This window comes from Amia ocellicauda, chromosome 12 (genome assembly GCF_036373705.1).
Source record: "Amia ocellicauda isolate fAmiCal2 chromosome 12, fAmiCal2.hap1, whole genome shotgun sequence".
Taxonomy (NCBI): Eukaryota; Metazoa; Chordata; class Actinopteri; order Amiiformes; family Amiidae; genus Amia; species Amia ocellicauda.
In genome coordinates, this window is record NC_089861.1 from 24655421 (window position 1) to 24669607 (window position 14187).

Here is a 14187-nt window from a genome sequence, read left to right on the forward strand (position 1 = left end):
TATTTTTATCCAATGCATTGTGTGTTTGTGGATTTATTCACTTGTCTTTTCCTGTGGGCTACAAAGCCGTAGGGATTTAGTAGATTTGTAAGTAGATAATAATTTAAATTAAAAAAAACACAATACAGGTTACAATAGTATAAGAATAGTTTAATGGCCTTCCTTCTTTCCAAGGTGTTCTTCTCTGACAGACAAGTACAAAAGTCACATCTTGTTACACAAATACATAAAAAATACAAATGTATAAACAATAGATACATAAAACGCTACCAAAACCTGGTCAGATTAATGTACAGAAAAGGGGAAAAAACAAATATTAAAGCTGAACAAAAAGCCCAGTTTATTTTCCTCAGGCAAATCCAATCCAAATTCTAAACATTGTCAGCGCAGCGCCAGGTCCTCACTCAGTGCCCAGCCGCTCCGGGCCGAGGTGGGAGGTGGCCTGGTCCAGTACGCGGAGGATCTCGGCGCCATGCAGCAGACTGGAGGCTGTGCTCAGCGGGGCATTGACCTCGCACTCCCACCGCGTCAACACAGGCAACGCTGGACACACACTCCCCGCTGACCAGTCTAGGGCAGAGACAGAGAGAGGCGCGGAGGGGTTACTTAATATATGGTTTGTGTAGTGGTTGCACTGGCCCTGGCTACGGGGTTACATACATAAGACTGAGCTGTCACAAGGGAGAGGGAGAGAGAGGGACAGAATGACAGGGAGAAGAAGACAGTGAGAAGGAGATAGAGAGATGGAGAGTGAGAGAGAGGAAGCAAGACACAAAGTGAACCTTACCGGAGCGGTGAGTGCTTTTGACCGGTGTGTCCGTGCTGCAGAAGGGGGTGTCAAGGCGGGGGGCCCCCCCTGCAGTCTCCGTGTAGCCAGGAGCCCATGGGACGGAGGCCTGGGGTCCCACACACCCACAGCAAGCAGCCCTGCCTGAGACAGAGACACCAGTGCTGTGAAACCAAAGAGCAATGACCAAGCTTTCAAAGTAGCTTAGGCCGTAAAAAATAATAATGAATGAACTATTATTATTATTATTGTGGTGGGTATTGTTTCTCCAGGTGGTATTGCGGTTGTTCTGACGTGTCTGCAGTACCTAAACTCCAGGGGTCTCGTCTCCGGCCCTGCGTGATGTAACTCTGCAGGTTCACTTCCCCAGGCACCTTCATTCTCTTCCACAGGGGGGCACTGCCATCTAAAACCCAAGTCTCCTGAAAGGCAACAGGGTGGGTCAGACACCAGCTGCTCCCACACCTGCTCTATGGCCACACAGTTCTGACTCAGGGTCTGCAGTACCTGTGTATTACAGCTCCAGAGGGGCCCGGGCTGCTCTTCCCTCCAGTGTCTCTTCTGGTGCCTGCTCTGCCACCCACGCATCTCCTGGGCAACCTCTGCTGTGCAACGCTTCCCAAGGCAACAGCACTCTGCCCGTTCACTGCAAAGGGGGCGAACAGACAAACAAGACAGTCCTTGTGGTGGGACTGCTAAACACATCGGAGCACTTCCTGTACTCATCTCTCAGCACCTGCTCGGGTCCTTACCTGGGCTGTGCGGCCATGAGATGTGGCTGGGGCTGGCGGGGGTCGAGGTGGGAGGGGTCTTTGATGTCAGACATCTGCAGTGACCCTCTCTGCTGAGCTCTGGGAACAGGAGGGGGTGCAAAGGGGGTCTCCTCACCAGGCACAGCTAGGCCCCTGTAGCTGCTGTCTGGCAACTCCCACGAGGACTTGGGGAGAGGACTAGGGCCCAGTTCTGCTCCGTCGCCAGGTCCCAGGGCCCCCCGGTCCCCCGCTACCTCAGGGATGGGGCTGAGCTTGAAGTCCTCTCCGTCCATAGGGATGTAGGGGGCCAGCGAGTCCAGGTCCAGCTCATTGTGGTTCTCCTGTAAGGAGTCAAGGTTACTGGGTGAAGCATCTTCACCGATCATCTGTCCACCCCTCTGTTCACAATGGTCACTTCATCCAGAACAAGGTCAGAGAGATGGAGCCCAGGCCAGTGGGCACAGGGGCACAGGGCAGGGTACAGTCACACACACACACACACTCAAATGACTACAGGGCAATCTTAGATTAGCCAATCAACCACAGCAGCCGGAGACCCTTGCTCCAGTAGAAACCCGGATGGACAACAGCAATGAAGAATACAGCTCAGAAGAAGCTGATTGATTTCAATGCTGACAGCAAGATATGGGTGGATTGAAACAGAGAGAAGGGAGATGGGGGCTGGGGGGGGTGTACCTGGTTTTTTTTCTGGAGCCCTCCCTCGCTGTCCCACTCCAGAAGTCTCTCCATCAGAGAGACAATGGCTGCCTTGGCCCCCCCATCTCTGGGATCTGTCTCCTGCAGAGAGAGAGATAGAGAGGATGTGAAAATTGAAGCTACACTGGTAGGCCAGAGCAGAAACCCTCCTCTCCTCCTCTCCTCCTCTCCTGTGTACTCACTGTGTATTCTGCAGGAAAGCAGCTCTCCCCAGCGAACCCAGTAGAGCCCATATACCCTCTACCCTGGCCACATCGCACTGGAACAGAGAGAGAGAGAGAGAGAAACGTTACCCCACAGAAATATATCAATACAAAATGTCTCCACAGGAGGATTTCATAGGCTTGTGTGACATGGTTGCAATTGGGAAATGTATTTAGTTGGCATAGTGTCACAGTTTTGGGGGGTTTGTGTTTAATTCACATTTAATTTGCATGGTTGCATTAATGTTTACTGTGGTTATTTCACCAGGCAAACTGCCCACTCTGCTATGCCTTCTAATTGTTTGTTAATTGGATAATTGGGAACAGCATTTTTGCTCTGGAATAAAACTCCTGCCTGGGCATTTCCTACATCTCCTGTCCCAGCCTTGACCCCTTTCAGGGGACAGGGTAAACCAGGATAAACCAATGCCAAACCTCCCTGCTGTTTCTGAGAGGCGTTCACAGTCACAGAAGTGCAGAGGTGGGATTGTACCAACTGGGCCTGACAGGGGGACTTTTTATTCACTCATTAGCTATGTTGTTGATTATTCAGCAGCCAATAGAATATGTTAGACTTCCATATTTCATCAGCATGTCTTGAATATTCATTGTACTCCCACTTTGATCCCATATATGGGTACAGTGGGCACCCTGGCCTGTTTTGCATGCAGACCTAACCTTGTGCTCTGCTTTCCGGGACCTGGGTCGGGCCGAGCAGGGGGGTGGGGACAGGAGCAGGCGCCAAGGCATCAGTGTCGTGGGCTGGGCAGGGTCTGAACAGGCTCTCTGTCTGCTCCAGGGAGAAGGTCACCTCCGATTCCTCCGGCTCACTGGAGGGAGGGGGGGAGAGAGAGAGAGGAAGGGAGGGAGGAAGGGAGAGCGAGAGTGAGAGGGAGGGGTCACCATTAAGATGATTGGCCTCCCCCAGTATATGCCTTGCCTGACACACTTATACACTACATTTTCTCACCTGAGGATGTAGTTGACGCAGAGGACACTGTGGGGCTGTCCTGTTCGCTCGTCGCAGACCACCGTAGCGTCGGTCTCCGCCCACACGTAGCCCCCCCTCCGTGCCAGCAGCCTGTAGCGGCCCGTGGACATCTGACCTTTGGAGAACACTGTCCGGGGAGGGCAAAGATCAAATATCAACAACGGTCACACTGAGGTGTACAGTGTGTCGGACAGTCTAAGGCAGTGGTTTTCAGACTTTTTTGACCCAGGGACCCCTTTGACATACACATTTTGGCTGAGGACCCCCCCCCTACCGTAGGATGACGGGGGGTGCTGAGGGAAAAAAAAATTGAGAGCGTGGGGGGAGGGGTGGGGGGTAGAGATGGTAAAAAGTTGAAGGGGGGGAGGGGGGTTAGAACTTAAAAACTTGTGAAAGCGGGCGGGGTTGGAGAGAGTAAAGGTGGAGGGAAGGTACAAACTTGTGAGACCAGGATTACAAGGGGGTCTTACAGTTATGGTGTGCCTTGAGGATGCGCCGGCAGTCTTGCGCGTGGCAATACTGGAACACCGAGCGGCCCAGCAGCTCTCCCTCCGAGTAGCCTGTCAGCTCCGTGACACTGGTGGGGGGGAAAAAATCACAACGCCACAGTGGTCAGGTGCGCTCCCTAGCACAGAAGTACTGCCCTGCCAGTGTGCCCACATTGCCATGGTGATGTGTGTGTGTGTGTGTGTGTGTGAGGGGTGGGACTCAGAGAGGTGTGGCTGGAGCGCTGTGGGCCCCGGTGGCGGTTATGGTTGGCCCGGTGCCTTTGCAACACGGCCGTACCTGGGCTGGCAGTAGGTGAACTTCATGTCTGGGCTGTGTCTACTCAGGAAGGCGTGGCGGTTCACACTTGCATCGCTGGCACTGGGCAGGGGCACCGGCTGGCACAATAAGATCAGGTAGCCAGGGAGGTTATTGATGGTGACCTGGGGTACCTTCGCCACTCCGGTACAGTGCAGCACCTGGGGGTGGGGGTGGGGGTGGGGGTGGGGGGGATACAAAGAGGGTGCGGCATGTGGGAGGGGGGTAGAAACAGAGAGAGTGCAAGTTACTGGAGAGGAAAACCAGGAGTAGCAGAGGGAGAGGGAGAGAGGGAGAGAGGGAGGGAGGCAGGACATGAGGGGGTCGCAGCCGACGGGGGCTCACTCACTTTCCACGAGGCTGACTTGAGGTGGACCGTCCGCCCCTGAGAGGTCAGTGTGCATTTCACCCGGGTGAAGAAATCGCAGTCCTGCTTTTCTGCTTTACCCCTGGTCTCTGGAGAGATAGAGAGAGAGTTAAACCTTGCTCCTGCTCTGCCGCCTCTTTCAATTCCTCGCTGGTGTGTGGATTAGCGTTGAACAGTTTCCCTTGACATGGCTGTAAAGTCTGCACAAAATGTGTGTTTCTCCGTGACTGTGGGGGGGGATTTAGAATAATAGAAACAACTGAAAGGGTTCAATGAATAAAAATAACACACCAAGAAATCCCACTAGAATGAAACTGGTCAGGGACCCTGTTCATCCATACAAGGCACAGCCTTTTAGACCGAAACGGCTTAGTCACCTTGTCTGAAGTTCAGAATATCTTTAATTTCCTCCTGGTCACAGGGGTGGATGAACTCAAACACACTCTGGCCAATGAGCTCCATCTGCGGCAGAGAGAGAGAGAGAGAGAGGGAGAGAGAGAGGGAGAGAGAGATAGGGAGTCACTTTGGTCTTGGGTCTTCCCAGATATTATTTTTTCAACACCTTTTTTTAATCCCACTGCACAATTTTCCTCCCCACGTTAACTGACTGCCTGGAGGGGGACATCATCGAGCCCTGGACCCCCAGATACGTCATTCTCTCCTGGGGGAGTTTTTGTGTTGTCCTCTTGACTCTTATGGCACTAATGACTGTATTGTAACTGTCCTGCATCTGTTACAGCCCAGTGCGCTGTGGCAACTTTCTGGGAAAAGTACTGATTGATTGATTGGTTGATTGATAAGTGATTAATTAAGGCTAATAGCGTTGGATCAGCCTAATGCATTTACTAGGTTTTCACTCCAGAAGCTTCTGTAATAATAACACAAACTCCTTCGTGGACTACAATTGTGGCCTCTTGTACTACCCCCACTTTTTTCCTGGGGTGTGGGATTGTCACAGTAAAGAGATGGGGGGGGGCCCACGCCGGTACCTGGGGGATGCCTGTGTGCTGGCTCACACCCTCTGAGATGTAGACAACCTGACCACTCGGGGACAGCAGCAGCAGGAAGCCCTCCAGGGCCGTGCCCAGCACCCTCTCCACACAGGATGTCCCATCAGCACCTGGACCCGGCCCAGCGCCTGCAGGACAGAGCACACATAGGGGGTCACAGGCCAGCCCAAAACTTATATCAGTGAAACTGGGAAGTATAACAGGTGCTTCTTAAAAAAAAAAAAAAAGATATGTCTTTCAATAAGTTGGGGGGGTGGTGGGTATTTATGTCCAGTGGGTGGGGTGGGAAGGAAGGGTCTCCTGCGGAACCAGGATGTGACGAAGCTCCGAGGTGTCTGTCCTTACCCTCTGCGGAGGCCTGGGTCTCGATCTCTGCACTGGTGGATGCCCAGCCCGGGGTCTCGGCTTCGTCCAGCAGGGCTCGGAGCTGCAGGTAGCTGAGGGTCAGTCTCACCACGGATGCTTTGTCCAGGTGGGTGGCTGTGCCTGGGGGAAGGGGCAACTGCTGCGCCAGTTCGCCGAACATCTGGCTCTCCTGGCCCCGCCGGCTCCGTGCCGCGTTCCGGGACTTCTCTCGCCGCTTCTCAGAGAAGGCCCTGCCAGAGGAGGGAGACGAATATGAGACTGAAAGTGAGAGAGAGAAAGAGAGAGAGAGATGGAGAGAGGGACAGACACAAGACATAGAGAGTGAGACAGAGAGAGGGAGAGACATTGAGAGACAGAGAGAAAGACTTGTATATGTTTGCATTTGAAATCTGTGATTATTGCTTTGGCAATACCGGACATGCCAATAAAGCACTTCGAATTTGAATTTGAGAGACAGAGATAGAGAGAATGAGGGAGAGAGTGACAGAGAGACACATAGGAGACTCCCCCTCCTCCTCCCTCGTCTCTAACTGCAGATGATTTTGCCTCCTTCTTCTCCTCCAAGATCGCAGACATCGGCTGGCTCTTCAACAGTCCCCCCTCCTCTCCCATCCCGCCCAAGTCTCCCACCGACCAACCTGTCTTTTCTTCATTCTCACCTCTCTCAGACTCTGAACTTTCCTATCTCCTCCTAGGTCACAAACCTACAACGTGTGCCCTAGACCCTCTCCCTTCTCGCCACCTCCAAGTGACTGCTCCTGATATACTCCCCTTCATCTCCTCCCACCTCAACTCCTCTCTTCTCTCTGGCTGTTTCCCCTCTGCATTTAAACAAGCTGCTGTCATCCCACTTCTCAGGAAACCTACTCTTGACACCACCTCTCCTCAGAAGTACCGCCCTGTCTCCCTACTCCCCTTCCTCTCAAAGACTCTCGAGTGTGCGATGCACCGTCAGCTCTCTGCCTTTCTTTCCCAACAATCACTCCTTGATCCTCTGCAATCTGGCTTCTGCACAACTCACTCCACCAAGACGGCTCTCCTGGCTGTCACTGACTCCCGCAGCTGTGCTCGGACAGCCTCCCTCTCCTCCGTCCTCATCCTCCTTGATTTCTCTGCAGCATTTGACACTGTCGATCACTTCATCCTCCTCTCCTGCCTCGCTGACTTCGGAATCTCTGGGATTGCTTTCACCTGGTTCTCCTCCTACCTCAGTGACCGGACCTACCAAGTGACATGGCGAGGTTCCTCATTCACCCCCCAGCCTCTCCTCACAGGCATACCCTAAGGCTCCGTCCTGGGCCCCCTCCTGTTCTCTCTCTACACTTGCTCCCTGGGCCCCCTCATCACATCCCATGGTTTCTTCTACCACTTCTATGCAGATGATGCCCAGATCTTCCTGTCTTTTCCCTCTTCTGACCCTCTCATCGCATCTCTTCCTGCTTGTCTGCTATTTCCGCCTGGATGAACTCGCACCACCTCAAGCTCAACCTCTCCAAATCGGATCTCCACTTTTTTCCCCCACTCTTCCTCACCTTCTGCTGATCTCTCCATCTTGATCCCCTTGGAATCCACCACACTCTCTCCTTCTTCTTCCGCTAAAAATCTAGGAGTGACCCTCGATCCTCCGCTCTCCTACACTCAGCACATCACCACGCTGACACGCATCTGTAGATTCTTCCTGAGCAACATACGCCGAATCCGTCCCTTCCTCACAGACTACTCGACTCAGCTGCTCGTCCAGTCACTGGTCCTCTCCCGCCTGGATACTGCAACTCCCTCCTGGCCGGCCTGCCTGCAACTACTACCCGCTGCTCCAGCTCATCCAGAACTCTGCGGCTCGTCTGGTGTCTCTCTGCCCCGATTCACACACGGTGCTCCACTGCTCCGCTCCCTCCACTGGCTCCCGATAGCGGCATGCATTCAGTTCAAGACTTTGACCCTCACCTACCGCTGTATCAACCACACTGCACCAAGCTACCTTCAGTCACTCGTCTCTCCATACATCCCCTCCAGACCACTGCATTCCTACTGTGCCAGAAGGCTAACTCTGCCTCCTCTCCACTCTCCTTCCTCCAGAGCCGCTCCTTCTCATCCCTGGCCCCTAAGTGGTGGAACAACCTGCCCACCGAAGTCAAAACAGCAGAGTCCTTGACCTCATTCCGGCGCTTAACTCAAGACACATCTCTTCAGACAGTACTTGTAATATTAGTCCTTTTACTCTCCTGTAAGATAGCACTTCACAACATTTTATCATGCTTCTTGCGTTACTAATACTTGTATTATTGATTTCCTCCTTGCTCCCTTTCCCGTAGCCCTTGACTGTGACCCTACATCTTGACAGCACTTAGTCTTTATTGTCCAGGATGTATGACCTCACTTACTGTACTTGCCTGTGTAAATTGGAAGTTGTAAAATGTATTATATTTTGAATTGCTATGTAAATTTGAATTTGTAATGTTTGATGCCTTGTACTTGTATTTTGTAAGTCGCCCTGGATAAGGGCATCTGCCAAGAAATAAAAAATAAATAAATAAATAAATAAATAATAATAATAATAATAATAATAATAATAATAATAATAATAATAGAGAGAGAGAGAATGAAAGAAGGAGGGGGTACATGGAGTCAGTGTTGGAGGTCGAACACCACTCGACTTGGCCTACTGTCCTAGGAAGGGGAGGGAAGGCGAGGAGGGTAGGGGAGGGGTGGCTGGGCACAGGCGCATTTGAACGCCCTGGTACATTTTGGGTAAAAAAAGGAAAAACAACCCAACCCACTAACAAGAACAAAAACAAGAAAAGGTACTGCATGTCCCGTCAGGCAGCCCAGAACACGGCCCCTGCGTAAGGCCGAGCTATCAGCCTGATCGACGGCTCCCAGGGACCGGCCCAGGCAGGGAGATAGAGGGCGAGCCCCTCCCTTCCCCGCTAAGTGCGGGCTCCCTGGCACGTCACCAGGGGCTTATCAGAGGGACACCGGGGGGGCTGGTCTCCGCGATACGCAGCCTGTTCCCTGAAAGCACTGCACACGGGCGGACACAGCGCTTCCTCACAGCACCACCCACAGCAATAGACTGCTAGACACACGAGACCCTTGTCGTTTTTCATATGCCAAATCTCCCCTTGGAAGTCTAAAATATGTGAGCCAGTATTTTACATATATTTGAGTGTCATCCACATGTTCGTCTCACAGATTGACAGCTTCATTTCCATGATATCTGGAACCACCAGGAAATGAATTAATGAATTAATTGCCAAATCAAATATCTTGCAAATGCCGGCCATTGATTTTTCATATCATTACATGTCATTAAGCCTTACCCAGAAAGAACAATAACGTGAATTTATTCTGGCAGAAATTCCTATGGTTCAATAATTAGACCAAACCCACAGATGATCACCAAGCACATGTTGTTTCTCCCATCAGACAGAGAGACAGAAGAGAGAGCGAGAGCGAGAAACCGAGAAAGAGAGAGAGAGAGAAAGCAAGTGGGCCCCCGCCAGCCAGGTTAGCCCCACTCGCTGGCAGACGTGGGGGTGGTCGGCGGGTTGCGCTGCCTTTGTGTGTCCAGAGAGGCTGACAGAGAGACAGAGATGCCCGCTGGGTCGCCACGCCGAACACAAACACGGCGCCGATTAGCAAATTTCCCCGTCTGGGAGATTAGATATGCGCTGATACCGTGACCATTTTGGACAGCTTGCTGCAGCGTACGTCAGAGCCACTGCATCTGACACGGCCATCGTACCCCCACCCCGTGATAACTGTGGACCGCATGAGATGTTTGTACACACATGGGTTAAAGCAAACTGGGGAAAAAGCCCCATCCTCACCGCCCCCCATCCCCTGAGACCCAGCCAGAACAAATAGCATCCGATCTATCCAGTTGCAACCCCAGGGCCGAGGGCGAAAATCAAGGGCCTAGACGTCCCCCCAAAAAAGCCTTGCCCATATCCCAAAAAGGTCAGAGTTCACTGCCCCTCTTGCGTGACACCTACCTCTTCCCTCTCAGTAGTGGATCGGTGGCTCTCGTGGGCCACAGGTGGCTGGCTTTCTCGGAGACCAGAAGACATTCACAGGCAAAAATTGCACAGCACTGACACGCACGCAACGCCCCCCTCCCATGGCGCGATCTGTGCACCAGCCAAGCGGTGGTGCGGTTAAGGTGATTTACAGACACCCTCCTCTGGTTCACGAAGGCCCCTCTGTTCTGTACTCTCCTTTACTGTGCTGTAATATACTGTAGTGTGCTGTACTGTACTGTGCTATACTGCACAAACACTAATGACAGATATTCAGGGACAGAGGTTGAGCACAGTACAGGACAGTACAGCTCCTCATTCCAGCAAGATGGACGCAGAAGGGCAGTAGGAGCATCAATGACAAATACCCAATGCTACCAGCACCACAAGGGTCAACCAGAGAGACGGTCCTGCCTTGAACGTGCGCAGCTGTGCGGACTAGCTCTCATTTGACTCGATTTTCTTGTCTTGTTCCGCAAATGCCAAAAGACTGAATCGCACACCGTTCCCAATGCCACCCCACCAGTCCCGGGGGGAGCCAAGCATGGGAACAAATCAGCTGCCACACAGGTGACATCCCTGTGGGTTCTCATGTAGAAATCCCCAACTTAATAAAACAAAAAGAACTTATTAAAGGTCCCAAGTTTTAGCAGCTGTTTAAATTGGGCAAAGCCAGCACTCACCGTTTCTTCTTCCCTTCGCTCTCGCCTCCCATCTCTCCGCCGGGATGCAGGGGTAAAAAAAGTCCTAAACACCAACAGTCATGTGGTGACGGTGGCAGGAGTCAGAGTCTCTCTCCCGGGGGTGCCTCTGTGTCTGTCTGAGCTGGTGTACAGTATAGCCCGAGAGCCAGAGAGGGAATGAGAGCAAGGAGAGAGAGGGTAGGGATTTGAGGAGCAGCTACCCTCGTCTGGAGTGGCTCCTCTAATGTAAACTCTCAGCCCGGCTCGTGTTGACAGGTCATTAATCAGACAGACTGACACCCTAATCATGGCAGCCACCCTCTGACCTGGGGGGCTCCCTGGGTCCTAGTGCCCAGGCAGGCTTTTACTCACCTCTCTCTCTCTGTTCACCACTATTAACTCTGTATTTCAATAATCTCTGGGTCTCATAGGGGGCTTCTTCTTGTGTGTGTGTGTGTGTGTGTGGGGGGGGGGGGGGGGGGGTCTCCTGTCTCAGTGGGATCCTCAACTTTCCAATTATTATTATTATTATTATTATTATTATTATTATTATTATTATTTACTAGCAGATGCTCCCACCAGGGCAACATACAGTTATCAGAAAACACATTTTGTCTCTAGTAGGTGCACAAATACACACCAGATACAACGACAACAACATCCAGCGCAGGTCCTCAATGAAGTAAACAGGCAGCCCACAATACAGGGGTAGTGACGTCAGTGCTGTGAGCAGTGTCGTCACAGCAGGCAGGGCGACCAATAGCACAGAGGCAGAGAGGAGAGAGAAGGAGAACAGAACACATACCCATATTAGCAATGGAGTGGGGGCACCGAGACGCTTAAATGCAAATTAGAAACAGTGTCATATTGTCCAAGAGTCGGGGTGGGGGGGGTTATCTAATTTTGTAATTAGCATCTGCATTCTCAACCACGCAACTCAAGAAGGTGCCAGAGTTTGGAAGCAGGCGGGCGTCGGTCGTTGGCACGGCGTGGACCGGCGTGCGTCGCCCACCGGCGTCGGTCGGGCATCCCTGACCCTTTCCCCGTCAGTTGTGGCCCTGCTGAACTGGATACGTGAGCTGAGCTTCTCCCGTGTATTGCTATGCAGTCGGAGGCGCACAGGACAGTCCAGCAGGATGCCAGTTCAGTAGACGGAAAGCGTGTAGAGAGAGCGCTTAGCATACTGAGCGCACTGTGTAAACTATAAACTGGTGTGTGTGTGTGTGTGTGTGTGTGTATGTGTGTGTGTGTGTATGAAAATATAATGGATTCAGCTATCCAGGTCAATTTCAGATTGGTATTTCCAGGTCAAACAGTGACATCTGGTGTTCAGAGAGTATTGCAACACGCTCGAAATTTATTTGCTTCCTCAGACAGTAAACTCTCAGTTACCTGTGGTTTGCTTTGATCACCTTCCTGACTGCTTGAAATTACACATATAAGTATAAAACATACTACCCTCCTCTCCACCCTGGAGGGGCGACCCCTACTGCCCCTAGGTTGGGTCCACACTCTCACCCCTGCTCCCAGTGAGCGGGTTGGATGCCCTCAGTGCGCCAGTCCTGTCGTCTCTCTCTCTCTCTGCAGTGCATCAGGGTCATCTGCTGGGGTTAATGAGAGCTAACTACCACAGACTAACTAACCACTGTCTACTAGGCCTTGAGGAGTCTTGTACTTTTCCAGTGCTTGTGAACTATTCACCTACCTTCCCTCCTCTATATTGAGTAGAGGAGCGTCTCTCTCTGCCATGGCTGACTGGCATCCGATTGGCTAGCTGTAATTGCGCTGTGTTTACTCGGGGCTCTGCGTGTTGGCAGGGGCCCTGGCTTCCCCTGCTCGGGGTGGCGCCACTCTCTCTTCCCACTGTAAACATGCGCCTGGGCAAGAGAGAGTTCAGCAACCCATTCGCCATGGCTTTTTATGCAACCTTGTGCTGTATTCGGGGAAAAGAGACGAGAGCCTCTTGGGGCCCGAGCAGAAAATCCCACCGAAAATACAGAACGCTCGGCGTGGGAGGAGCTGCACAATCTATAGGTGGCCCAGCGGCTAAATCTTTCTGTTTTTGTTTTGCTTGCTTGTTTGCTTAATCCCCAAAACAGGAACCGCGGGTCACATCTCCTGCAACTGTCCGCCTTCGTTCATGTGCCCGAATTTCCGCTCCCATTTTCTTCCCGTCAGCGACCTCCCCGGGGTGGCGGCCTGGATTGCAGCTCAGTGCTGCAGTGAGGTCAGTCCAGACGGGAATCTGGGCCCCCCGGGCTTTGTCCAGTTCAAGCAGCCGCCCATAGCAAGACCAAAAGATAAAAGAAGGATTATTGTTAAATAAATAAATAGGATTAATAAAATATATATATATTTTTGAAACCCACAAGTGTTTTGTAATCCAAACATCTTTTTATTGGATTGGACATATTTATCATAATTAACACAGACCTACCAGCTCAATATGACAGACTATTCTGCCGTCGAACACATATTTCTATTTTCTGTCAGATCAGGAGGAAAATGGAAGGTTTAGAGAGTGCCCCCCCCCTCATTTATCAACCCACAACAAGAACAGCGTAAAACTGATTTCATATTGATTGATTCACATTTTGTAGGCCTCTCATAATCTAAAGCCCTAAACTGCAGCCTGCTAAGCATCTGGCTAATTTCGTCCCGGTCACTGTTAATTAACCCCCTGATGAGCCATTTCCACTTTCAGGGTTGGGCCCGGGCCGTTTGTGTCACCTGGGTCCCTGCAGGAGCTCCTTCCAGAAAGTCCCCGATCCCTCACTCTCTCTCCCATCGCTGCAGCGTCTCTCCTTGATTCCGGGCATCCCGCTGGCTTAACAGTAACACTGCTGGGAGCCGCCAGGCAGGGCACCTCGGTTGGGGAACCCTTCAAAAAATCAACTCATCCCTTTTCCCTTCTTTTCTATTTTTCTTTCTTTCTTTCTTTCTTCCTACTTCACGCCCAGGATGGTCCGCCAATAGCCAATAACATACCTTGGCAAGAGAGCATCCAGAATGTGCATTTTGTAGTCCTTTTAATGTTGTCTGTGGTGGGTAGAACAATAAAAACAAAACAAACAATTCACCTGCTCAGAAATCCCAGGTAGGCCTCGGCACCCCAGTCTAGCCCTCAAGTGTCACTGTCGGGATCCCCCTTCGATCATGTCCCTCTTCTCCTTCTCCCCGTCTGATCTCTCTCTCTCTCTCTCTCTCTCTCTCTCTCTCTCTCTCTCTCTCTCTCTCTCTCTCTCTCTCTCTCTCTCTCTCTCTCTCTCTGTCTCTCTGAGCTGTCCGCCCTCTCTCGCGGTGTGGCCACGGGCGGTGGGGCACCAGGCCTTTTTGCCGGCCCAAAAAGTTGTCAAGTTGCGGTGATTTATGGAAAGCTGCTTCCTGTAGCTGGTGGGATGGTTGCCTGGCTGTTGCTCTCCAGGCCAGAGCGGGGATTTTTTTTTTCTAGTTTGTTTCTAATGAGGGAGAGAGAGAGAAACAGATGA

General features: G+C 51.8%; 1 protein-coding gene across 2 annotated transcripts; it reads right to left on the minus strand.

The window, feature by feature from the left end:
• Positions 1-129: 129 nt before the first annotated feature.
• On the minus strand, positions 130-11039 carry hif1al2 (hypoxia inducible factor 1 subunit alpha, like 2). 2 transcript variants are annotated; one of them, XM_066718910.1, is made up of 16 exons: positions 10700-11039; positions 5977-6227; positions 5611-5759; positions 4999-5083; positions 4604-4710; positions 4237-4415; positions 3921-4027; positions 3430-3577; positions 3138-3289; positions 2439-2515; positions 2236-2337; positions 1540-1880; positions 1295-1433; positions 1095-1209; positions 788-931; positions 130-570 (listed from the first exon to the last, which is right to left on the minus strand). In XM_066718910.1, exons 1-16 carry the CDS (start codon positions 10729-10731, stop codon positions 401-403), a joined length of 2298 nt encoding a protein of 765 aa, XP_066575007.1. In that variant the 5' UTR covers positions 10732-11039; the 3' UTR covers positions 130-400. The 2 variants fall into 2 exon arrangements, with proteins under 2 accessions (XP_066575007.1, XP_066575008.1); XM_066718911.1 differs by having other exon boundaries at positions 5977-6255; positions 10700-11038.
• Positions 11040-14187: the final 3148 nt, after the last annotated feature.

What these genes read in the sequence shown, in the direction of transcription:
- hif1al2 (XM_066718910.1), bottom strand. Translation starts at nt 10,731, where the DNA reads ATGGGAGGCGAGAGCGAAGGGAAGAAGAAACG. An exon ending in CTCATGGCCGCACAGCCCAG is followed by an intron (nt 1,434 to 1,539) that starts GTAAGGACCCGA and finishes CCCCCTTTGCAG; the next exon opens with TGAACGGGCAGAGTGCTGTT. An exon ending in TCTGGAGCTGTAATACACAG is followed by an intron (nt 1,210 to 1,294) that starts GTACTGCAGACC and finishes GTTGCCTTTCAG; the next exon opens with GAGACTTGGGTTTTAGATGG.